This window comes from Lynx canadensis, chromosome B4, assembly GCF_007474595.2.
Source record: "Lynx canadensis isolate LIC74 chromosome B4, mLynCan4.pri.v2, whole genome shotgun sequence".
NCBI classification, from domain to species: Eukaryota; Metazoa; Chordata; class Mammalia; order Carnivora; family Felidae; genus Lynx; species Lynx canadensis.
Genome location: NC_044309.1, coordinates 102,297,885 through 102,325,326, shown reverse-complemented (window position 1 = coordinate 102,325,326; position 27,442 = coordinate 102,297,885). Strand labels below are relative to the sequence as shown.

General features: G+C 34.3%; 1 protein-coding gene across 1 annotated transcript in view; it reads left to right on the top strand.

The window, feature by feature from the left end:
• Positions 1-24,445, top strand: part of PAWR (pro-apoptotic WT1 regulator) — a 125,958-nt gene extending 101,513 nt beyond the window's left edge. The window contains exons 4-6 of the mRNA XM_030323301.2: positions 18,922-19,069; positions 21,366-21,470; positions 23,579-24,445. Coding sequence (XP_030179161.1) covers positions 18,922-19,069; positions 21,366-21,470; positions 23,579-23,665 — 340 coding nt within the window. The 3' untranslated portion in view covers positions 23,666-24,445. The remainder of the gene's footprint in view (positions 1-18,921; positions 19,070-21,365; positions 21,471-23,578) is intronic.
• The last annotated feature ends 2,997 nt before the right edge of the window (positions 24,446-27,442 follow it).

Sequence of the window (27,442 nt, the reverse complement as noted above, 5' to 3'; positions counted from 1 at the left end):
TCATTACAGGGACGCCTGGGTGGCTCGGTTGTTGGGTAAGCATCCATCTCTTGATTTTAGCTCAGGTCATTATCTCATGGGTTTGTGAGTTTGAGCCTCACGTAGGGGTTTGTGAGTTCGACCCTCATGTAGGGCTCTGTGATGACAGTGCAGAGCCTGCTTGGGATTCATTCATTCATTCATTCTCTCTCTCTCTCTTTTTCAAAATGAATACACTTAGAAAATCATTAGATACAAGAACCCACAAGACTAGTTTGTATGTGTGCTGTTACAAATTATGAGTTTAATATGTAATTTTTTCTTACAAATATCAAGAATGTACTTTTTGAGCACTGAGTTTGTTATACACTCAATCTAGTTAGGCTTATTTTACTGAATCAACTTGTTTATCTAGAGCATCTCTTAAAAACTGATACTAATTTCCTTTTTTTTTTAAGTGTTTTCCTCACCCCCCCCTTTTTTTTTGTTCTTGAAAGAGAGAGAGAGGGAGTGTGACAGAGTACGAGCAGGGGAGGGGCAGAGAGAGAGAGAGAGAGGGGGGGGGGGAGAGAGAGAGAGAGGGGGGGGGGGGAGAGAGAGAGAGAGAGAGAGAGAGAGAGAGAGAGAGAGAGAGAGAGAAAGATAGATACAGAATCTGAAACAGGCTCCAGACTCTGAGCTGTCAGCACAGAGCCTCAGGAACCGTGAGATCATGACCAGGGCCAAAGTCAGCTGCTTAATCGACGGAGCCACCCAGGTGCCCCCTGACTAATTTCCTTTTTGAAACATCTTTAGAAACTATTTGGAGATGGAGATAATGAAATTTCTGAAATTCAAGGTTTAGGAAAGATGGATTAGTGTCAGTGCATGTATTTGTAGGCTTTTTTTTTTTTTTCAATGTGTGACTTTGTTAATATGCTTACTTGGTTAAGTTCATAGTGCGTTGGTTAAAACAAGGATTTTTTTTCAAAGGCAAGACAGATTATTAGATGTGTGCTTATAGATAGTCTGCTCAATATGATATCTAAATAAAACTGTCATACACTTCAAAAAAAAAGACACTTCTAAAATGACTTGCAATGGGTAGGATTAATCAGGGTGTATAATTTACCATTTTTATTTAAGTAATTCAACCATCAAGAATGGTTCTGATTAAAAAACATGGGAAACAAGCTAAGACAAATACTAAGTTTTATTCTCACATAGTAATTAACTGGTTGTTTTGTTTTCACAAATATATTTAATTCAGTATTAATTACTTTATTAAGTAATTATGCCAAGTCATAAGTGCTTCTAAGTCATCCTCCTTTCTAGTAACCTTAATTTTAGGTTTCATTTATGTAGCTTTAAAAAAAAATTTTTTTTAATGTTTATTTTTTATTGAGAGACAGAGACAGAGAATGAGAATGGGAGGGGCAGAGAGAGGGGAGACTCAGAATCCGAAGTAGGTTCCAGGCTCTGAGCTGTCAGCACAGAGCCTGATGTGGGGTTCAAACTCACAAGCTGTGAGATCATGACCTGAGCTGAAGTCGGACGCTTAACCGATTGAGCCACCCAGGTGCCCCTTTAGGCTTTTTATTTGTTTAACTGTGAGCATAATAGACATACAGTTTTGTATTCTGGTGTGCTGCTTTGTTAATATTACTTCAGCTTTTATGTTTTAAAGAGAATGGCTAGTATCAATAGCGTTCTCTGCTTTTCTCCCTTTCAGTGATGTACAGAACTGCTCATTGTAACTGCTTTGGTGACCCATAATTTCTTTATTTTTTATTTTTATTTATTTAAGCACTCTCTGCATCCAACATGGGGCTCAAACTCATAACCCCAGGATCAAGAGTTGTATGTTCCTCTGAGACTACCAGCTGCCCTTATTCTTTATTTGGATTAAATGTGACTATGATTCTTTTCCTTAAGAGCCAACATTCTCTAATAGTCAGTTCTGCTATAATACTTGTTTTTGAAAACTAAAATTTGTCCCAGTTGATATATTAGGGAATAATTTGACCATAACACAAATTTTATGTTTGCTTATGCACAATTTTGTTCATCAGAAACACTAAGCAAACATAGAAAACTATCCAGCTCAACTGAACCACGGAGGAATACACAAAATATACATGTCACGCATCTACCAACTTACCTCCGTATGAGCCACAGCCATTCGTGTGTGGTGTTACAACTTCCCATCTGATTTCAGATAACTCTCCTTTTTTTTTTTTTTTTAATTTTTTTAACATTTATTTACTTTTGAGACAGGAAGCGACAGAGCATGAACGGGGGAGGGTCAGAGAGAGAGGGAGACACAGAATCTGAAACAGGCTCCAGGCTCTGAGCTGTCAGCACAGAGCCCGACGTGGGGCTCGAACTCACGGACCGCGAGATCATGACCTGAGCTGAAGTTGGACGTTTAACCGACTGAGCCACCCAGGCGCCCCAGATAACTCTCCTTTTTACACTTCACTTACTGTGAAAAAGAGAGGCCTCACTTTTAAAAGATACTATATCTCAAATTCTTATTATCTCAGATCTGTTGTTTTTGAGCTAATATACAGAGAAGTTCAAACCTTTATTTGTCACTTGATTCTTAAACTCTTTCATTGGAAATTGAATAGAACCTATGTAAGTTTAGAAAGTGAATAATTTATTCAGAAACCATTTTCATGCAAGATTTACGATGTCGCAACTTTTTTCTAAATAGAACTTTATAACCATTGTTTTAAAACCAGTAGTTCTTGTTTGATTGCACTTATGTTTTGAGAACCACTGAGTCACCAGAAATTTCTTCGGTTTGTTGGTCAGGGATCAAACCAAAACAATCAGCGAAATTCTTTGTAGGTGAGAATTACAGACTAAAGACGAAAGGTATCTTTTGGTAGTTGAAGAGAAACAAGTCGTCTTGGGACTTGTTTCTAAAGAAATCTATTCCTTCTCAAGATGTCGTATTTTTGTATTAGTATATTCTGTATTTTACCAAATGGTGTAAGGCATACAGTATTCTAACTGTGGTTCTTCTGGTTAATGGATCTTGCAAATGACATGAATATCAAAAAATGATCATTTAAAAGTAATTGAGACACTGGTACATTTTGTGGACTGAATTGTTTCCTTGTGGATTTGTGAACTTTTATCTATGTTGTAAATATTATTAGCTAAAATTTACATAATATTTATTATGTACCATACACTCTTAACAGTACTTTCCTTATATGTTAATTCAGTTAATTTTCCCAACACCCTTATGAGGGAAATGTTTCTTTATATTCATTTTACAAATGAGCAAACTGAGGTACAGTGAAGTTTAGTGACTTGTGTGAGATAAGACAGATATTAATTGGTTGATTTTATCAACATATGTTGATTTACCTTATGTTAATGTTAATTTGCCTAGTATGGGTAGAATGTAAGATGTTTGATTCAGGGTTTGATTTAGCTTATTTTGACTCCCAAGTAACTGGACAGTACCAGTAACTGGATTTTTTTGTTTGTTTAACATAGTTCTTTTTGCAAAGTAACTTCCACTTCAGTGGCTTTAGATTTCACAGAATCTCCTCAGCTGTCTTTACTTTGGCTGCAGTATGGGAAAATAACTTTTGTTCTTATAATCTTCAGTTCCAACAAAATCTAAAGTTTTTATATTCATGAAAGAGAAATTATGTAACTATTTTGTGCAGTATCATTTTTAAGTGCATTTTATGTATTATATTTCCTTGGATATTGATCACTAATCTGAACTTGCTATTCCATATTTAATCTCTTTTTTAGAGAGTTTTGAGATATAGTTCAAATGGTTCATGATGTTTAAAAGTGTGCAATTCAGTGGTTCATAGTACTTACTTACACAGTGTTGTATAGCCATGACCACTATCTAGTTCCAGAACTACTCTCCACCAAAAAAAAAAAAAAAAAAAGGGAAACCCCATACCCAGGAAACGGCCAGTCCTTATTTTCGCCTTCCCCTTAGCTTTAGCAACCAGTACTCTGCTATGTGTTTTTGTAGATTTGCCTATGTTGGGTAATGCATATAAATGAAGTCATACTATATGTGGCCTTTTGGTCTGGCTTCTTTCGTTTAGCATTATGTCTGCAAGATTTATCTGTGTTGTAGCCTGCCTGGATAATATCACAGGATGGACATTTGGGGTGTTTCTACTTTTTGGCCTATGTGAACATATTAGGAACATTCATGTGTAAATTTTTTGTGGTTCCTATTTACTCTTAATAAATACATAGACATTTTTCATATTGCTTAGTTGAAGACTTTTCTGAAAAAAATAAAATGGATGTTTTATCAAATACGTTTTGAATAGTTGTGAGATGCAAGGTAGTATGCTTGGCTGTTTGGGTGATACATTTTTTTCTTTTTTTTTTGAGAGAGAGGGCACAAGTGAGCAAGGGGCAGAGAGAGAATCTAGGAGGGGCAGATGGAGAGAGAGAGAGAGAGAGAAAGAGAAAGAGAAAAGTGGGGTTCACTCAAAGCGGGGCTCGATCTCACAAATGGTGATATGGAGCCGATATCACAAATGATGACCTGAGCCAAAGTCAGATGCTTAATGACTGAGCCATCCAGGCGCCCACACACATTAAGATAAAAATGAAGCGCATATAATTTTAGCTGTTTTTACCAAGTACAGTGACTTACATCTGGAAGAATGTTTTCTGGATTTGTTTTGTCTATCCCTCAGGTAGTAAAATTTGAGCAACTGGGTATATATGGTGAGATAGTTGTCATATTTTATCTCTTTAGGTTAATTCACTCTATTTAATATGCCAAAAATTAATATAGTATAGTTATAATGTAGACATTAAACTGATGATGTAGAAAACTATTAATTATATAGGATAATAGTTACCTGTTTATGTTAAATGGGGAGAGGGTGAACATATTACAAAGTATGATACAAAACAAAGTCTCATAACATAGATCAGGTGTTTATAACTTGAAATCTATTGATGAACTAATATTTATGTAAAATAATTTATTGTTTATCTGGGACAGATCTTTTCAATAGATTTTCAAAGGGAGCTGAGTATAAAAGGTTAAGAACTACTATGTTGTAAAATGTATTGGCAATTATCTCTGGGTTGGTGGGATTACTGGAGATAATTGATTTATATTTTTCATTTCCTACAATTAATATATATCATAGTTTGAATAGCGTCTGAGAGTTTTTGATTTTGACCTTTAGTTGTGTGTGTGTGTGTGTGTGTGTGTGTGTGTGTGTATGCACGTGCGCTCGTGTAAAGGAAGAGGAAAGAGAAAACCTACACAGAGTAAGGGGCTGTTATGAGGAGTGGGAGTAATGATGGGGGAGAATAAGATAGCGAAATAAGATAGTAAAAATATGGAGGCCAATCATGTACTTGTTGGTTATTTAAGGGTTTCATGGTTTATCCAATACTGCTAAATTCTTGATACCCATTCTAAAAGTGGGATTTTACTCATAAGTCTTGTATTTCTTATAATTGCTAAGCCTTAAAATACCTACTTTAGTGGAAAATTCCTCTAGCTCTAATCTTATAATACTGTGCCAATCTTGTTCTCATGATAGTTTTAGAAAAACAATGTTTTATTCCCCAACATAACACCTCCCTAGACTTACCACAAAAGATGTGAAAACTCCCAGTGGGGAAAAACTTTCAGAAAATGGAAGTATTTATCTTTGATGATACTTTATTCTTTTCCCTTTTCTGAACATTATAGTTAGCATTTTTTTATAGCTAAGGGCAAAAGAGATTCTTTTTGGAATTATATTAGTTAGAGATTTGTGTTAACATTCCTGAGTAGAGTATTACAGACTTTTTGGAGTTAATGAAACAGTCTTTTATTCTGTGTATTCTGCACTGTACATATATGTCCCTCAAAATAGGTTGAAAGCATTTGTTTTTAAAGTACACAGATCTAAATTTGGCAATAAGATCAAGTAACAATATTCACAGTTTTGACAGTATTTCTTACAGGTCTAGTACATAATGGGGATACAGCACTGATTTTGTTTTCTAATAATTATTCCTTGTTTTGAATTCGTATAATACTATCATTTATGTATTGGCAAGCCTAATATGAAGAATCTTAGAAATTGTTAATTGTTTAAATTTTCTGAAATACTGTTTTAAGCTTGTACCTCAGGCAGATACAGAGTTATTAAGGGATATCCATATTTCTAGGTTTTGATGTTTGTGGTTGTTAGGATTGTAATTTCTACACAAATAATGTTGTTGGTTTAGGTAACTGAATATTTTAAGGGGAAAGTTTTTTAAAAATGATTCTAATGCTCTTCTATAATATGATATGACTTCAGAGATACCTTACTCTCTTGATTTTCTTTCTACCACTTTGCTGCTATTTCCTAGTTTTGTTTGTAGTTCTTCCTTTCCTGTACTTGTTCTTTATGTGGTGGTGTTAGTCAGCTCTCTGTATTCAACTTTATTCTCTTTTTGTTCTGTGTATTTATGCCAGAAATTTCCTTTACTTCAGTGACTTCCATTACTACCTGTGCATATACTGATGACTCCCAAGCATTGGCTCTATTACCTGTATAACCAACAACTTTGAATATCTCAGAAGTTTCTCAAACTCAGCATGTTCAAAAGTAAATTTGTGAAACCTGGTCAATTTAAGTAGTTGGCGTCAGAATCCACTTTCGCTGAAACCAGAAATCTGAGTGTTGCTTATGACCCTTCTTTGTTTTTTTTTCCCCCCACTACATCAACTACATCCAGTCATTTATCAAGACTTATTGAGTTTGTATCACTTATATATCTTCAGTGCCAACACACCAATCTAAGACATCAGCATCTCTTAAATAGTTTATTTTGATGGCCTCCAAACTGACCTCCCTACCTCCAGTTTTTTCTTCAGTGCATTTTATTAAAATGCTTCTTTCATTTTACCTGCGTTAATGACTTCCTATGATCTTTAAATGAAGTCTAAACTGGACTCCAAGGTGGAGTGATACACAAGATAATGTTGATATGTAGGAAGAAAATATTATAACTTTTATATTTACTTTTTAATCTAAAGAACACTATGACATTTCTTCTTCAGAGCTATTACTGTGTACTGTTTGTTTATTATGCCCTTGCTTTATATGTCAGATGGTCATTTGTTACTGGAGATATCCTGAGGGAAGCATGTTTCGTTCATTTTCTGAATGTTGTACAATACTGTGTTTTGTACGTTAAATGGATACATGAATTAGTATCCAGTTTAATGTTTACAAAATAAATCTGGGGGGTAGAATTTAAAAAAAATATCAAACCAAGTATATAAATGCAAAGATGATCACATGATTGTCCAGCTAGCAAAATCTACAAAATCAGATCTTTTCTTACCTGCTTATTTTGGGTTTTAAGTGAAAGGTTTTAAAATTTTTAATTCTTATTTTAAGTTATCTCTTTCTGTTATGACAGCCATTAAAGATCAAATATGCAAACTGATCTTAGAGCTAGTGCTTTGAATCTCTGTATCACAAAATGTTAAAATAAGATCCTAAGAAATAATGAAGCATATTCACCTGTACTTTCAGTAAAAATATTATAGTCAGTTTTGGGAAAACAAAAAATTTTGTATCATAAATAATTAAAATGTAAATTTTAAATTTTCATCCCTTTAGGTTCTGTTTTTTGTTGTACAGATGATAATTTAATAGTATGAGTATATTGTAAATCATAATAGTTTACATATATATAATATGTTACAATATTATATATTTGTATAATGATGTATATGTATTATATGATTTTATATAATATGATTATATTAATAGTATAAAAACAGTAAATAAACAACATACCAAACATGGTTATGTAATGAATGAAATTTAGAGACCATTAGTTCAAATTCTTCCATAAAATAGCTTTCAGGTTTCCTGCCTGCTTTTCTATCATCATATCTTACCATGCCTATATTTACATTTCATGCCTTAGTCTTAGCCATATGGAACTTTCCTGTTTCTTAAATGGGCCACGTACACTTTGTAGATATTTGCACATTCTTAATCCTCTTTTAAGTCTGAATTTAAACGTTCTCTAGCATACATAGTGCTACTTAAAGTGCTCCTTGAACTGTTTGTCATCAGCCTATGAAAAGATAAGAACAGAACTTGAGAGTAAACACTTAGAAGCTTGAATTGCATTTTGATATTGTCATTATCACATCCAAGTACATAATTAGTGGGCTCCTTTCTGAATAGGATATTGATTAATTAGTTAAAGTGCCATGGTGCTTGTGTGATTTTTTTTTTAACTCAAATTTTTTAGAGCTCTTTTAGATTAACAGCAAAACTGAGGGGAAGGTATAGAGATTTTTAATATATACCTTGCCTCCTCTTATTCATAGCTTCTCCCATTATCAGTATTCCCCAACAGAGAGGCATGGTTGTTAAAGTTGATAAACTTCCATATTACACCATAATCACCCAAAATGCATGGTTTGCGTTATGGCTCACTCTTAGTATTATACATTCTGTGGGTTTGGACAAATGTATGACATGTATTCATCATTATGGTATAATACAGAGTATTTTCACTGCTCTGAAAGTCCTCTGTACTCCACCTGTTTATCCTTCCCCCTTTTAAATCTTCCCCCTAGCCCCTATAAACTACTGATCTTACTCTACAGTTTGACCTTTTCCACAGTGTCATATAATTAAGATCGTACATTATATAGCCTTCTCATATGGCTTCTTTCACTTCTAATATGCACTTAAGGTTCTTTGTAGCACTGAGTAATATTCCAGATCTACCACAGTTTATCTGTCCATTCACCTATGAAAGGATATTGTGTTTGCTTCTAAATTTTGGGAATTATGAATAAAGCTGCTGTAAACATCCCTGTGCAGATATTTGTGCAGACCTAAGCTTCCAGTTTCTTCAGGTAAATGCCAAGGAGCATGATTGATGGATCATGTGGTTAAGAGTAGATTTAGTTTTATAAGAAGCTGCCAAGCAGCCTCCCAAAGTGGCTGTACAATTTTATATTTCTACCAGCAGTGAATGAGAGTTCCTGTTGCTCTAATCTTCAGTAGTGTTTGGGGTTTTCATTGTTTCTGATTTTAGCCATTCTAATGGGTGTGCATTGTTGTTTTAATTTGGATTTCCCTGATGACATAATATGGAACATCTTTTCATATACTTATTTACCATCTGCATATCTTTGATAAAGTGTCGATTAAGGTCTTTGACTTATTTTTTAATAGCGTTGTTTATTGTTGAGTTTTAAGAGTTCTTTGTAAATTTTAGATAATAGTTCTTTATCAGGTGTGGTTTTTTGTAAGTATTTTCTCTCAGTGTGGCTTGTCTTCCCATTCTCTTAACATTTTCTTTTACAGAGTAGAAAGTTTTAATTTTAATGAAGTCAGGCTATCAACTATTTCTTTAATGGATTATGCCTTTGGTGTTCAATATTAAAAGTCTTTTCCATAACTGAGGTTTTCTAGGTTTTCTCCTATGTTAGTTATCTTCTGGAAGGTTTATATAAGTTTTGCATTTTACATTTATGTCCGTTATCCATTTTGAGTTGATTTTTATAAAAGGCATAAGGTCTTTGTCTTAATTTTTCATTTTATGCATGTGGATGTTTAGTTGTTCCAGCAGCATTTGTTGAAAAGACTGTTTTATCTTTGTTCTATTGTACTGCCTTTGATCTTTTGTCAAAGATCAGTCATGGGTTATTTCTATGAGTTTATTTCTAGGCTTTCTATCTGTTCCATTGCTCTATTTATTCTTTCAATAGTACCACACTGCGTTGGTTACTCTAGCTTAATAGTTAAGTATTGAAGTTGGGTATAACCAGTCGTCCAGTTTTGTTTTCCGGTATTGTGTTAGATTCTGGATTTTTGCCTCCCTGTGTAAAATTTAGAATTAGTTTGTCTCTACAAAATAACTTGCTGGGGTTTTGTTTGAGCTTGCATTGACTATAGATCAAGTTGGGAAGAAATGACACTTCGCCAATATTGAATTTTCCTGTTCATTAGCTAAGAATATTTCTCCATTTATTTAGTTTTTCTTTGATCTCTTTCATCAGATTTTTGTAGTTTCCCTCTTATAGATATAGTACTTTCTTATTAGATTTATGCCTAAGTATTTCATTTTGAGGGGAGCTAATGTAAATATATTGTGTTTTTAATTTCAAATTCCATGTGTTTATTGCTTGTATGTAGGAGAGTGATTGATTGACTTTTGTGTATTAAACTTGTATCCTGCAACCCTTCTATAATTGTTTGTTAGGTCCAGGAATTTTTTGTTGATTCTTTTGGGTTTTATATATAAACAGTGATGTCATGTCATCTGTGAACAAATACAGTGTTATTTTTGTGTTCCCAATCTGTATACCTTTTATTTCCTTTTCTTGTTTTGTTGCATTAGCTAGGAGTTCCTCCAAAATGTTGAAAAGGAGTGGTGAAGGGCTCCCAGGTGGCTCAGTCAGTTAAGTGTCCAACTTTGGCCCCACATCTGACTCTTTGCTATCAGCACAGAACCTGCTTTGGATCCTCTACCCTCCCCTGCCCTATCCCTCTGCTGCTTGTGTTCTCTATCTCTCTCTCAAAAAATAAATAAACATACTTAAAAAAAAAAGGAGTGGTGAAAGATAGTCTGGCCTTGTTCCTGGTCTTAGCAGGGTAGCTTCAAATGTCTCACCACTTAGTATGATGTAGGTTTTTGTAGGTATCCTTTATCAAGATGAGGAAATTCTCTTCTGTGCTTTATTTGTCTAGAATTTTTTTCATGAATAGATATTGGGTTTTGTCATACACTTTTTCTACATCTATTGGTATGATCATTTGATTTTTCTTTGTCAGCCTTGATGTGATGGGTTACATTTATTGGTTTTTGTTTTTTGTTTTATTTTATCATTTTATTTATTTTTCATCATAAGTGTACTCTTTAATTCCCACCCCCTATTTCTTAAAACACATTTTTAAAAATATTTATTTTTGAAAGAGAGAGAGAGAGAGTGCAAGCAGGGGAGAGGCAGAGAGAGTGGGAAACACAGAATCTGAAGCAGGCGTTAGCACAGAGCCTGACACAGGGTTCAAACACACGAACCAAGATCATGACCTAAGCCGAAGTCAGACACTTAACTGAGCCACCCAGGCACGCCCCTCCCCCCCAACCCAGTCTCCTATTTCACCCATCTCCCTACCCACCTCCTTTCTGGTAACCATCAGTTCTCTATATTTAAGAGTCTGTTTCTTGGTTTGTCTCCCCCCCCCCTCTTTTTTCCTTTGCTTATTTGTTTTGTTTCTTAAATTCCACATGTGAGTGAGATCATATGGTATTTGTCTTTCTCTGACTGACTTACTTTGCCTAACATTATACCCTCCAGCTCTATCCATGTTGTTGCAACTGGCAAGATTTCATTCTTGTTTTGTGGTTGAATAATATTCTATTGTATGTGTCCTCTTTATCCATTCATCTATTGATAGACACCTGATAGGCTTCCATATCTTGGCTTTTGTAAATAATGCTGCAATAAAAATAGAGGTGCACGTACCCCTTTGCATTAGCGTTTTCATATTTTTTGGGTAAATACCCAGTAGTGCGACTCCTGGGTCATAGGGTAGTTCTAGTTTTAATTCTTTGAGGAACCTCCATTCCATTTTCTACAGTGGCTGCACGAGTTTGCATTCCCACCAATCGTGCAAGAAGGTTCCTGTTTATCCACATCCTTGTCAACACTTGTAGTTTCTTGCGTTGTTGATTTTAGTCATTCTGACAGGTTTGAGGTGATATTTCATTGTAGTTTTCATTTGCATTTCCCTAATGATGAGTGATGTTGAGTATTTTTTATGTGTCTATTGGCCATCTCTATGTCTTCTTTGGAGAAATATCTGTTCATGTCTTCTGCCCATTTTTTTTTTTTTAATTTTTTTTTTTTCAACGTTTATTTATTTTTGGGACAGAGAGAGACAGAGCATGAACGGGGGAGGGGCAGAGAGAGAGGGAGACACAGAATCGGAAACAGGCTCCAGGCTCTGAGCCATCAGCCCAGAGCCTGACGCGGGGCTCGAACTCCCGGACCGCGAGATCGTGACCTGGCTGAAGTCGGACGCTTAACCGACTGCGCCACCCAGGCGCCCCTGTTCTGCCCATTTTTAATTGGATTGTTTTTGGGGTATTGAGTTGTATCACATCTTTATATATTTATACAAATATTTTATGTATTTTGGATACTAGCCATTTATCTGATACGCCATTTGCAGATATCTCCTCCCATTCAGTAGACTGTATTTTACTTTTGTTATTTCCTTCACTGTACAGAGGCCTTTTATTTTGATGTAGTCCCAATAGTTTATTTTTGCTTTTATTTCCTTTGCCTTAGGAGACATATCTAGAAAACTATTGCTATGGCTGATGTCTGAGAGACTACTGCCTGTGCTCTCTTCAGGGGTTTTTATGGTTTCAGGTTTCACATTTAGGTGTTTAATCCATTTTGAGTTTATTTTTTGTGTATGGTGAAAGAAAGTGGTCTCGTTTCATTCTTTTGCATGTGGGTGTCCAATTTCCCAACACCATTTGTTGAAGAGATTGTCTTTTTCCTATTGTATGTTCTTTCCTCCTTTGTCAAAGATTAATTGACCATATAATTGTGGGTTTACTTCTGGGTTTTCTATTCTATTCCAATGATCTATGCTTTTTTTTTTTTTTTTTTTTTAATGCTAGTACCATACTGTCTTAATTACCACCGCTTTGTAATATAACTCGAGATCTGGAATTGTGATACCTTCAGTTTAGTTTTTCTTTTTCAAGATTTCTTGGGCTATTTGAGGTCTTTTGTGGTTCCACAAATTTTAGGATTGTTTGTTCTAGTTCTGTGAAAAATGCTGTTGGTATTTTGATAAGGATTGTATTAAGTTTGTAAATTGCTTTGAGCAGTATAGATATTTTAACAATATTTGTTTTTCCAATTCATGAGCATGGAATGTCTTTCTTTGTGTCACCTTGACTTTCTGTAGTTTTTAGAGTACACATCTTTCATCTCTTTGGCTAAGTTCATTCCTAGGTGTTTTATTGTTTTTGATGTAGTTGTAAATGGAATTGTCTTAATTTCACTTTCTGCTGCTTCATTACTAGTGTATAGGAATGCAACAGATTTCTGTCCATTTATTTTTGTATCCTGTGACTTTACTCAATTCATTTATCCGTTTGAGTATTTTTTTTTTTTTTGTGGATTCTTAAGGGTTTTCTCTATATAGTATCATATCATCTGCAAATAAGGAGACTTTTACTTCTTATCAATTTGGATGACTTTTATTTATGTTCTCTGATTGCTGTGGCTAAGACCACCAGTACTATGTTGAATAAAAGTGGTGAGAGTAGATATCCTGTTTTGTTCCTGACCTTAGGGGAAAGCTGTCAGTTATATTAATTGATTTTTGAAATGTTGAACCAGCCTTGAATAGCTGGGATAAATTCCACTTAATACAATTTTTTGAGTGTTAAATTTTATTTATAAATATTTTGTTGAGGGTTTTTGCATCTGTATGTTCATAAGAGATATTAATATTAGTCTATAGTTTTCTTGTGATATTGTCATCTGGTTTTGGCATTAGGGTAATGCTGGCCTTACAGAATGAGTTAGGAAGTATTCCTTCTGCGTCTGTCTTCTGGAAGAGATTTGAGAGAATTGGTATAATTCTTCCTTAAATGTTTGGTGTAGGATTCACCAGTGAACCTGCCTGGGCCTGGTGCTTTCTGTTTTGGAAAGTTATTAATTATTGATCCAATTTCGTTAAGAGATATAGGCCTATTCACATTGTTTCTTTTTGTGTGAGTTTTAGCAGACTATATCTTTCAAGGAATTGGCTCATTTCACCTAGGTTATCAACTTTGTGGGTAGAGATGTTCACAGTATTCCTTTATTATCCTTTTAATGTCCATGGGCTCTAAAGTGATGTCCCCTTTTTCATTTCTGATATTAATAACCTGTGTCCTCTCTCCTAGCTGGAGGCCTATTGAATTTATTGCTCTTTTCAAAGAAATCGTTTTTGGTTTCATTGATTTTCTGTATTGGTTTCCTGTTTTCAATTTCACTGATTTCTGCCTTCATTCTTATTTCATTTCTTCTACCTATTTGGGACTTAATTTGCTCTCCCTTTTCTAGTTATGTAAGGTAGAAACTTAAAGTATTGATTTTAGGTTTTCTTTTCTTTTCTAATATATGCATTCAGTGCTACAAATTTCTGTGTAAGCATGGCTTTCATTGTATCTCACAAATTTTAAGCTGTGGGTTCATTTTTGTTTAGTTCAAAACATTTAAAAATTTCTCTTAAGATTTCTTATTTGACTCATGTGTTATTTAAAAGTCTGTTAATTAATCTCTACACATTTTACAGTTTTCCAGTGATCTCTCTGCTATTAATTTCATGTTTAATTCTGTTGTGTTCTGAGAGCAGGCATTATATGATTTCTATTCTTTTATTTTAAAAAAAAATTTTTTTTAACGTTTATTTTTGAGACAGAGAGAGACAGAGCATGAACGGGGGAGGGTCAGAGAGAGGGAGACACAGAATCTGAAACAGGCTCCAGGCTCTGAGCTGTCAGCACAGAGCCCTACGCGGGGCTCGAACTCATGGACTGCGAGATCAGGACCTGAGCCGAAGTCGGCTGCTCAACCGACTGAGCCACCCAGGCGCCCCTGATTTCTATTCTTTTAAATTTGTAAAGGTGGGCTTTATAGTCGAGAATATGGTTAGTCTGGGTGAATGTACCATGTGAACTTGAGAAGAATGTATATTTTGCTCCATGTGTGTTATTTTTATGTTAGTCATTTGTAACCCAAAATGTGTAAGAGCTGAAAAAAACAACAAGGATTTATTCACTTTAAAAATCTTTAATTCAAAAAAAATCTTTAATTAAATTTAATCAGACTTCTTTCATAAATGAGATAATTAAAAAGTAAATGTATAATAAAACTAAGTTTAAAAATCTTTTTCATTCTTTTCAATTTCTTCTTTTATTTGTATTATCTAAATCTAGGTACTAGACTTTTATAAGAAAAGATACACCTTTTCTGAATGTGGCACTAGTAGTAAACCAAATGATGATAATTTTAGAGAGTTACAGACCAAAAGAGTTTGTGCTAGTTTTGTTGGGAAGCATTAGTTCTCTACACAGGCAAACCTTGTTTTATTGCACTTTGCTTATTGTACTTTGTAGTTACTGTGTTGTTTTTTGTTTTTGTTTTTGTTTTTTATAATTTGAAGGTTCAAGACCAGTGGAGGAAGGAAGTAACTGCAGATGTGGTAGAAAATAACAAGAGAACTAGAATTAGAAATGAAGCCTGAAGATGTGACTGAGTTGTTGAAATCTCATGATAGAACTTTACTGGATGAGGAGTTGCTTCTTACGGATGAGCAGAGAAAAATGGTTTCTTGAGATGGGTTTTTACGTCTTCACTCCTGGTGAAGATGCTGTGAGGATTGTTGAAAGGACAACAGAGGATTTAGATAATACATAAACTTAGTTGCTAAAGTGTTGGCCGGGTTTGAGAGCTTAGACTCCCAATTTTGAAAGAAATTCTACTGTGGGTAAAATGCTATTAAACAGCATTGCATGCTACCGAGAAATTGTTCATGAAGGGAAGAGTCCTATCAATGCAGCCGACTTCACTGTTGCCTTATTTTGCTAAATTGCTACAGCCACCCCAGCCTTTAGCAGCCACCACCCTGATCAGTCAGCAGCCATGACACTGAGGTAGGACCCCCCCACTAGCAAAAAGATTATGACTCCATTAAAAGTTCAGATGATGGTTAGCATTTTAAAAATATTTCTAAGTTTAAGTATGAACATTTTTTTAAACAATGTTATTGTACATTTAATAGGCTACATTATGGTGTAAATACAACTTTATATACACTAGGAAACCAAAAGTTTCATTTGACTCTCTTTATTGTAATACTTGCTTCATTACTGTGGTCTGGAACCAAACCCAAAGTGTCTTTGAGGAATGTCTGTATTGAGTTCAATTTTAGCCATAATTGGTGGGGAAGTGCTAAAACCACAGTGGCCTATTTGTAGCAGTGTGCTGGCTTCACAGCCTTAATACCATCAAAACTTAAGTGGCGTTTATATGCATTACATAAATACATTCACAACCACAAATGCATTATTTGAAAGAAATATTACAGTTAAGAAACTGACACAAGTAGATCTTCGGGTTTTCGTATGGAATCATTGGGCTTTGTTACTTTCTTTTAAAGTCTCATTTCATGTTACTAACATTAAAAAAAAACTACAGACAAATGACAAGACAAGGTGTTGGCTTGGAGATGTTGGATAAATCTGTAGCACGGAAGGTAGTTTATGTAATACTTTCTGACAACACCATAGCTTGATATATTTAGGAACAGTTTAGTGATACAGAAGACCAACTCTTGGACAAATAAGGATAGCAAAGTAATTTTTGTTACAATTGGATGACCCATTGATTTTAATATGACAGTGATATGAAGGCAGAATTTATTTTTCAACTTCCTTGCTGACAAACACAACTGACTCTAAATCATATAAAACTTGGAAGAGTTAACAAATCAACAAATGTGGCTTGGAGTTTTGCTTTGCTTTTGTGGGGAGGGGTATGTTCTGATTAAAGAGAGACGGTGACAAAAAATGTTGGAACTTGTGCCATAATGTAAATCATTCCAATTTTAGTATATGTGCTGCCGAAGTGAGCACATACCATAATGTAAATCAATGTCCTGCTTCCCTTCATTGAGAAAGCCGTGCTATATCAGCTAAATTAACAGTAGTTCACTTAAAGTATGAATTGTAATTTTTGATATTTAAAAAAACTGATAGTTTGGAAGCTGAACTAGTCAACTGTTACTATGTGCTAAGGTATATAATAATTTTCAAAGGGAAATTTTCAGATAAAAGTACTTGAACTTTGGGAAGAATGCTTCATGTTTTTGCAAGATAAGCAACCATTTTGGTCCCCAGCTTTGTAAATATGCGAATTAGACTTATTTGCCTGATAGCTTTATTCTTTTTTAAAAATGATCTTAGCCTTCCATTCAAGGAAACTTGTCAGATGTTTTTAATGTTATATAATATCATAGGACAAAAATGAAAGTTAGAAATTTTGGGAGAAAGTTTCCACAAATTGTTATGGGTTTTACAGTATAGTAACAATTATCAGTAAAGTAGTGATGAGTTTTGTAGTGCACATTTTATAAAATGTTAAAATCAAATACCTTACAAATTTGGTAAGACGCACTTAAAATTTTTTTATTAAAAGAAAACCCACACATAGGAAATTAATAGATCAGGAATCCATTTTTTTCATCAAAAGCTATTTCAGATTTAACTATAATTTTGATGGATAAATTACTGGTGTTGGCTACCAATGAACGATTAAAGACAGTTTAAAAAGCATGATTTTCTGGATTTGGGGTGAAAGTTAAAAATTAGTATCTTGAGCTGAAATGGCTTTAAAGTATCTTCTGTTCCTGTCAACATACATCTATGAAACCAGGTTTCCTGTTATGAGTGCTATTGAAACAAAACACAGAAGTAGTTTAGATATATCTTGTCCCTTGTGGGTAGCATTGTCATCAATTTAACCTAGAACAGGTCAGTTAGCTTCGTGGTAACCAGCTTCTGAGAGAGCTCCCAGGATGCCCTACCTCCTGGTATTTACATCTTTGTAATCCCCTTCCTGCAGTAGAGGGGTGATGTGATAGTATGTCACTTCTAAGATTAGGTCATAGCAGATACTGCAGTGTCTGTCTTGCTTGCCATGTTCCTTTCTCTCTGGAAGCCAGCTGCCATGTTGTAAACAGCCCAGTGGAGAGGCCTACCTGCTGAGGAACTGAGGCTTTTGGTCAACAGCCAATAGGAAACTGAGGCCTTTTGCCATCAGCCATGTGAGTGAGCGTAAAGGCAAATTCTCTAGCCCAGTCAGGCCTTCAGATGACTGTAGCCCTGACAGAAACCTCACAAAAGACCTTGAAACATAACCACCCAGCTAAACCGCTTCCAGATTCCTGACCAACAGATATTAATTGTGAGATTGTTAGTGTGTGTTGTCTTAAGCCATTAGGTTTTGGTGTAATTTTTAATGCAGTAATAGATAACTAATACAAAAAACAAGCAACCTCATATTGCATTAAAAACTTTAAATATTAGCATATATGCTATTAGTTCAGAGACTGTGAATTGTTATTTAATGTGAAGAGTTGCTATTTCACGCATCACTTTGGGTTAAATTAGAGTTATGAAATGATGAAAGTTATTAGTGCGATAACTTTTCTATGATTGCCTATATGCATACTTCAATGAAAATACACGATTTTTTGTGATTCTTTTTTCTGTTCAGTCTAAATATATTATTGAAATATAATTTAATGGGTGTGGCTAATAAAACATTGGACTTGTATTTTATATGGCCTTTTTTTTACTTTTATTTTTCCACTAGTTCATTTTTATTTGATCTTATGAAAGTATTGGTCCATGATGGTTTGGAATTTAGAAAAAAGAAAGAAAAAAGGAAAAACAAAGTGTGTTTTTTTTTGTTTTGTTTTGTTTTTAACCACAGGTAGTCTTCATTAAGTCTCCTGTCATTGTTCTCCTAGTACCAGACACTTACTGTGTTGGTCATCTTGCTTTATGATAATTGGTTATATTCCCTGCTAAACTGAAAGCTCCCTGAAATTTCGGCAGAGGCCATGTCTTTGTTTGCTGTTACATCTTTAGTACCCAGAACAGTGTCCGGTACTTAGCAGCTACTCAGTAGATAGTGGTCAAAAGAATTAACCTTTTTTTTTTTTTTTTCCAATGTGTTGGAATAATGATTAACTTCTTTAGTTATATATGAGTTGGCTACTATGACCACGTATTCTTGGGGAGTGGAAATTATTTATGGTGAATAGAAAATATTCTTGGCATTTTTCTTGCTGAGTGTTAGATTCTTTTATAAAATACAGCTTTTTATTTCCACAGCACAACTACTGCCTCTGAAGAAGATGTCTCAAGTAGATATCCCCGAACAGATAGAAGTGGGTTCAGCAGATATAATAGGGATGCAAATGCTTCAGGTAATTTGGTCTCAAGTAGCATGTTGGAAAAGAAAATTGAAGATCTTGAAAAGGTATGAATTACAAATTATTTAAGATTGATAAAATTAATATGCTATTGAGATTCCTTTTTTTTTTTTAACTTTCATAGCATTTGAAAATAATCTGAAATTTGTGTGAGACAGAGTGCCAACAAAGTGAAGAGAATGAGAGGCACTAGTGGAAGATATCATTAGTGTTAATTGGTATTTCCATATATAGTCAAGTAGCAGCATTGAACTACTGTCTTAAATATTTATTTTCCAGGTGCATTAGTGGTTAGGCATTTTCTGATTCCCTTAATACTTTCCTATTCAATGCTGTTGATGTTAAAACTTTTAGAAATGGAGCCAATTCTTGTATTCCTTAATATTTAATTGACACTCCCATTCTGCCAAGGGTTACCTCTAATATATTAAAGACAGTCTTTGTCTTTGTCTTCAAAATGTTATGTCTATGCTGACAATATATACTACTGTGTGTATTATATTATCTGTACAGTTTATCATATGTAGACTTTCTTCTGGGTTCTGGTTAAAGCCTAGAACCATCTTTGGTGTTTGAAACAATTGTCAGAATAAACCTGTTCAGAAGTATCTTTGAAAACAAGTCAGATGCACATTGGTATAAATTTATTAACCGTATGATCTCAGGTTTTTTCCTGTAGACATTTAGCACATAAAATTGATAATGGTCCTGAATTACTTTCTGATTGTTGAAAATATGGTTTTTGCTGAGTTGAAATTATTCCCTGTGATATAAAGATTATTTTAAGCAGAAATTTAATGAAGAAAAAATTTTATAGCATTATGATCGTTTATAGTTCACATCTCAACTTTGATACCAGTTTCTGTGGGTTTAAGTAAAAAACTTTTAAGGAGTGCCTAGGTGGCTCAGTCAGTTAAACGTCCCACTTCGGCTTAGGTCATGATCTCACGGTTCGTGAGTTTGAGCCCTACATCGGGTTCTGTGCTGACAGCTCAGAGGCTGGAGCCTGCTTCGATTCTTTGTCTCCCTCACTCTCTTCCCCTCCCCCACTAACACTTTGTCTCTCTCTGTCTCAAAAATACATAAATAAACATTAGAAAATAACAAATGAAAATTTCAAGGAACACATCTAGTCTCATAGGTTTCAAGGGTTTCTTTAGAAAGGTTTTTAAAGTTCCACAGGAGTTTGGATACAGTTGCTAGTAATTTGGCAGCCTCTGATTAATGAGGCCGGCTGACTGCTTTTTCTAAGGGTTAGTAGGAAAGAAGTTAAATTCTCAGACGTTTTCCAGTTCTGCTTTCCTTTTGCCCCCAAAGTAGTCAACCCAGCCCAAGGACCTGGATTCTAAATTTTTTTTTAATGTTTATTTATTTTTGAGACAGAGAGAGGCAGAGCAGGAATGGGGGAGGGTCAGAGAGAGAGGGAGACACAGAATCAGAAGCAGGCTCCAGGCTCTGAGTTGTCAGCACAGAGCCTGACGCGGGGCTCGAACCCACAGACCGCGAGATCATGACCTGAGCCGAAGTCGGACGCTTAACCGACTGAGCCACCCAGGCGCCCCCCAAGGACCTGGATTCCAAATAGTATTTCTTTGAAAAAGGTGTTACATTTTTTAAAGAAGAAAAGTTTAAAAACCAGTCATCTGTTTCAGGTCTTTTATTTTACCCATTAACTGGCAGAGCCACAAGTAAAATTGAAGACGATTATTTTTCTGTTTAGAACTTTCCATGAAACCATCTCCTTTTCTTAAACTTTGTATTTTGGGGGCTCCTTGGTAGCTCATTTGGTTAAGCCTCAGACTTCAGGTCATGATCTCATGGTTCATGTGTTCGAGCCCCGCATCTGCTGGCTCTGTACTGACACCTCGGAGCCTGGAGCCTGCTTTGGAGTCTGTCTCCCTGTCTTTCTGCCCCTCCCCAGCTCACACTCTGTCTGTCTCTCTCTTAAAAATAAAATAAACAATAAAAAAATTTTGAAATCCCTGTATTTCAAATAAAAAGCTTGAATTTCCTCAAACAGGATGTTATCCATTAAAAAAAATAATAAGATATTTCATTACTAAGGGTGGTGATAAACTAAAGAGGGTACGTCATTGGGTTATTAGTATGTGTTAAAGAATTGTGTAAAGATAGATTTAATCAGAAATACACAACTCCTTTATTCCTCTCATTCTTTGGGTCTTTCCTGGATGGGTTATTCCCTCCCTTAGCAAGTGACTTAAGAAATGCATTGGAAATCTTCATATATCTAAGGTACTTCATCAGACGTGGCAGATAGGTGTCATTTAAGGTTAAAAGCAACCAGTTACTTCCCAATTAATGCTTTGTAATTATATCTACCAGGAAGTAGTAAGAGAAAGACAAGAAAACTTAAGACTTGTGAGACTAATGCAAGATAAAGAGGAAATGATTGGAAAACTCAAGGAAGAAATTGATTTGTTAAATAGAGTGAGTATTCACATGTTTCACTTGTATGGTTTCTTTTTTATTTTTCCTGGCAATTGGGTGAAAATACATATATATGAAAAGATTATTTAAATTCATTATTTTGATAATGAAATGGTAATTTGTGGTAGTAAGAACCATCATTTCATTCTATAAGTGGATTTCCTCTGGCCAGTTATCAGTTGTATTCAGTTAATACTATTCTTTGGGTGATGGACTGATGAACAGATTTGTTCAGTGTTTTGTTAGTCTGGAGGTGAGAGGCTTGGTCACCACCACACATCAAAAAGGGTGTTGGCACATAGTTGCCTCAGTGAAGAATTAAACTTGCTACTTTCTTGACATAGAAACTCCAGATGTCTTTGTGTATATTTTCACCACCTTTTCCCTCCAGTTATATAGAGGTATCTCTTACTTTAGGTTTAGGGTTACCTCAAGGTCTCAATTAGTACTGTTTGTTGCTTTTTCTTGTTTTCAGCCCTAGAATTTACTTTTTGCTTAAGAATCGGGTATTACTGCTAGGCCATACTTAGGTAATGGTGATGAGAAGAGATACCAATGTTTTGCATTTTGGAAAGCTTTAGGTAAGATGGAGGAAAGAAATAAGTTTGCTTCAGGGAAAAAAGGAATAGATTCCTAATCAGTCTTAACTCTAACAATGAAAGAAGAGAAACTAAAGACGCTTCATTATGTGCAGACCCATTCTAATAAAGCTCTGAGGCATTAACTACAGGTGGTAGATGAGGACACTGAGAAACTTGAGTTTAACTTGCTCAAGGTCATATGTGGTGATCACATAGTAATCAGCTGAGACAGTATTTGACAGCAGGTATCCCATATTCCTAATTCTAAGTAAGCTCTTCCATTCTTGTAGATAGCCTTTCATCTTGGTTTAGAACACAGGTGGTCCTCTGTTGGTTTTGGAATATGACTTAATAAAATGTGAAAATATTTTTGATGTCTGTGTGTATTAGCATTTTCTTAGGCACTATGTACATTAGAAAGAATAATTAAAACACCTGCTCTTCAGAGTTTATAATCTAGTAATAATACAGAAATGTATTTTATTATTTAATTCTAAATTTTAAGCAGGTCTCAGTTGTAGTGATTTTGTGAATCCTGTATATTTATTGTTGTTTTCAACAGTTAAGGTTCCCAATATCATTCATTTAGTTTGTGAGTAAATACAGATTGTGTTTTTGCACATTTTAAAATCATTTACCTAATTGTCCAAAGGCAGTATACTGGATATCAGAGTGCTACTATTCAGTAGCACATTTATAGTTTAAATTGATGGCTCCAAGTTTTAGATTTTTGAATTAGAAGGATAAATCTAAAAATATGTGCCTTTACGACCATCAGTAAATATTCTGCCTTGAAAAAGTTTCTTCTCATTAAAACTTAGAGGGAATTATCTTCATATTTACCAAATTTGTTGTATACCTGGGTACTAGGATTAATATAGGGAACATAGACCTGGAATCATATAACTTTAAAACTTGAGAGTGATTAGTTTACTGGCTTTCATTTTTTTTAAGCTCTAAAACCTTTCCTCAAACAAAATATAGAGAAGCCTAAGCTGAATTGAATCAGATCAACGTATATGCTCCAGAGCTCCTTTTCTGTATGCCTGCCTTCTGTCGCTTCCCCAGATTCCCACCCCACAAGAGACATCCTTGTTAAAGATTGTACAAGATGGTAGGAGTGCATTCAGAACTTGTACCTCAATCTTCTTCTACTTCATTTGACACAGGCTGCAGTTTGAAGCCCTGAACCTCATATTGCCCACACATGTATTTTGTTCAGCCCTCAATTTGGGGGAAGGGGAGATAGGTTAAGATTCACAGCTAAAGAATTCTGATTTTTGGCTTCTCTTGAAAAACTGAAAAATCTGGCAAGAGATGATGCATGTTATCATGATAATAATGAGGAATTGAGTAGTGGGTGCTGCCGTCAGGTGGGGCATATTCCATCTAAAGTGGTTTTCAGAACTTACCCTTCTTTCCAAATTAAATGCTTGTGTGAATTTTCTTTGTATTTTTAAGTGTTTTTATCACTTTAGAATATTTTTAAGTATTTAAAACTCTTATTTTTTTTCTTGTTTCCTTAAGGATCTAGATGACATAGAAGATGAAAATGAACAACTAAAGCAAGAAAATAAAACTCTTTTGAAAGTTGTTGGTCAGCTAACAAGGTAGAAGATTCAAGTCCCAGTGTGGAAAAAATATTTTAGAACTACTGATTGAATGTTATGGTTAATGCTAGGATAATATTCCTATGCTGCAATACATTAAGTATGTATATTTATTTCTAGAAAACAGTGGATGTTTATTTTCAAGATACTTCTTTTTCATTATTTCATAAGAGTATCAACCTTCAATTTCACAATTCAGTAACATCTTTCAGTTATTAAAATGGCAGGTTATGCCTCTTTTGGTTTTGTGTGGTATTCAAATAATACATGGTTTAAAGTCACAACCATTTGAAAAATTTTATCTATGGTAGTGTGTTTTCTCCCTGAAGGAATATACATGGTCTTTGTTTACATGAATTCACATACTTTTGGGGAGTTACTTGCAAATGCCTTATTACTGATGTGTGCAAACTTTTATGTGTTGTTGATTCACTCATAAACTCTTTTCTACCGTCATTTGTTCTTTCAACTTATTTTCAGCGATTTAGAGAGTGTCACACCGTTTTGTGTAACGGTCATCTTTAAAAAGGAAAGCTGTTAGGAAAAGTCACTTAATACCATGACTAGTTGGCTAAAGAAAAAATGTTAGAGAATACTTGAATTGTGCTGCAGTACATTAAAATATACAGTTTTGTATCTGAATGTTGAAAACAAATTTAAATCACTTCTGAAAACCATACAATTTTACAATTTCATTATAAAATTTCTTGGGTAGGTCCTACCTTTTTTATTATTTCAAGGTTTATAAGTGAACATGGGATATTAAAAAGTTGTTTATTCATCAGTCCTGGAGAGTGTGTACAATTTCAGTGTATAAAAAATAATCCATATTTTTAATTATCATTTGCATTAAATAAAAACCAAAATATTTATCCACAAAAACATTTATACTTATATTTACAAAACAGTACATAAACAAAAATAGTACCAAAATACTTTCCTTATTTCTAACTTGGAGAATAACACTGTGATACAGTGGTCTCATGTGAAAGAATTATTCCCCTACCTCAAATTTAAGGGATTTTCTTCCCAACATTGGATTTTTAAAAACAATTTTTAAAAATTTTGATGAATTATACAAATTTTCTATTAAATATTATTAATGTTTAGAGTTGTTTTATATTATATTTTCATGCTGAGTAAGGAAATGCCCTCTTTTAAAATATGTTAACGTTAAGAAATGTCTGTCTGATAGTTGAATTTTAAACCGTATACAGATAATCCTTTTGTCCAGTTAAACATAGTGAAACCCATTTTGGGTACCCTGCTGACTCTTTTTCTTCACTTGCCAATTTCCTTCATTATTGACTATTAGAAAAATAGGGAAGTGAAACAGTTGGACAAAATGTAGAGTAAATTTTGAATTTTAAAACTCCTTGTGGTTACTTAGATTGGCTTCTCACTTGAGAAGTTTCAACCTTGGCTAATCATCAGGATCACTTGGGTTGCTTACAAAGAATTCCCTGGCTGTAATTTCTAGCTAGATTTAGGTTGAGAGCCTGGACAGAATTTTTAAAGCTCACCATCTGATGATTCTGATCATAACCTAGGTTTGGAAATAGCTGCTGTCTACATCCTCCTATATCTTCCACTGATACCCTAGAATTAACGTATATTAGCTACTAGCATTTTGTTTCCTTTTAGTTTATTTAATAATTTATCTGGCCCCTGGGGAAGTTTTCATATGTCTATATATATTTACCAAAAAGGTCAATGTTAGATTACCAAACTTGATATAGTTGCAGAATTACTACATAAGGACATCATTTTGGAGAACATTACCCAGCCTGGGAACAGCCACCTGCTGCCCACGTGTCAGAGTGGTACGCCAGGCTCAGTCACTGCCTTGGCTGTGAGGCACGCTCCTCTCCCTTCAGTTACCCTTCGGTATGTGGCGGAAATACTGGTATTACCTAGTTTTGCATCGAAGTTTTGGATGTTGTGAAAATGCTGTCAGTATCACCGTAAAATATATTAGTGTGCTGGTTTTTCAGTAAATTATTTTAAATTTCTATTTAGTCCATATGTAAGTAAAGGAATATTTCATTTTCCTTTTTAAACTTATACCAGTTATTGATGTTTTTAAAGAGTGAGGTATTTTAAAAATTTTCCTTCAGTTTATTAGGAAAAATTTCAACAATGATATTTTACATAATGGTACCTAGTACAGGAGCCTAACAGCTTAGGTGAAGCAATTCACATGCAGTCCTTCCCCCTGTTCTTAAAATGTTTATTTATATCACACATAGATTTTTACACTGAATAGTGAAAAATTAAGTAGGATCTGCTATAATTTCCTTTTAAAATTTATAAAGAGCATTGAGATTAAAAAAAAAAGCATTGAGATTTTAAAAAGGTTAACTTTAAATACATGTGCACTACTTTAGAAAACTTGGCTGTTGACATAAAGTGCTAGTATTTGTGAAATTATTAGTTCCATTCAGAAATTATATTTCTTCTATTTCCTGGGAATTTATGGCATAATAAAGCATATTCAAAGTTTTAATGTGTTTATGATCTTATTTTCAAAACAGTAAGTTTATTAACTAAAATAAACATGACTTATCTCCCTGATTTCTGACATGTATTAAGGTTTACAAAGTAATCTCCATTTCATTCTTCTAGAATTGTCATTAATTTTATTGCACTACAGTTGCCTTTAGAGGGGAAGAGGGTGGCATTTTGTGTATTTCTAAGGGAATTTACTAAATCTAGAGATTAGCACTGTTACACCGGCTCAAACAGTTTAAAACATAGAAAATTAGGTATCGGGGCAGATACATGAATCAATGTATTCTTTTTATTTTAAAGTAACTTTTTAATTGTGGTTATTAAAACAATGTATTCTTAAGGTGAAAAACCTACCTCAATTATAAGTCACTTATAGTTTCACAGTTAATCTGGATTTTTAGAATTAGAAGTTAAAATGTAACATTTGAGTCCATTGATACTTTGTTGAAAACAATACAAGTCAGTATAATAGACATGCCCATATGTTCAACATTGTAATACGAAACAGGAAAGACTTTGGGTTTGATCATTGATCTGGTGTTCTAGACAATAGTCATACGTACATATGGACTATCTTTTTTATAGTTTTATAATATTGAGTCAGTGCTTAGTAAGTTCCATGCAGTATCGGCCCTTAATAACTGTTCATGGTTTTGTTAATAGCCTGTTACAAGATTCGGGCATATATTTTCATTTTGTAGTAAAAGAAACCAACACACCAGCTTTTCATTGGGAGCAGTAGTAAGTGAGAAAGAACTAGCATTCAGGAATCAGAACTTTAAAATAACATGTCAAAGTCAGTGCTAAACATTCTTCTATTGTATCTGAACCATTCCTAATATGTAACAGTAAGCTTGACTTCCTTTGCTTTGGAACTGTGCTCACTCTCTTAAGGAAGGGGCATCCCATCAGCCAGCATTGTAATTTGTGTTACTTGTCTGAGAACTAGTGCCACTTTTGTTGTTCTATTAAACTGTAAGCATAATACCAATAGACAACAAACTTCTTGCTCATCAGGTGCCTTCCCGCCTTTTGTTAAATTTCTCACTGATGTATAGAAGTTAGTTGTTTCATTCTCAGTATTAAGATTTGAAAAACTACCCAAGAAAACCTGAGCCCGTATTGTTTTTTTTTGTTTTTGTTTTTTGTTTTTTTTGTTTTTTATTTTACTTAGCTGGACAGTTACAGCATATTAAAATCATATCCCTATTCTAAAAATAATTACGTGTGAGTATGTGAGAGGACTGTGGATGAGGAGTATAAATACATT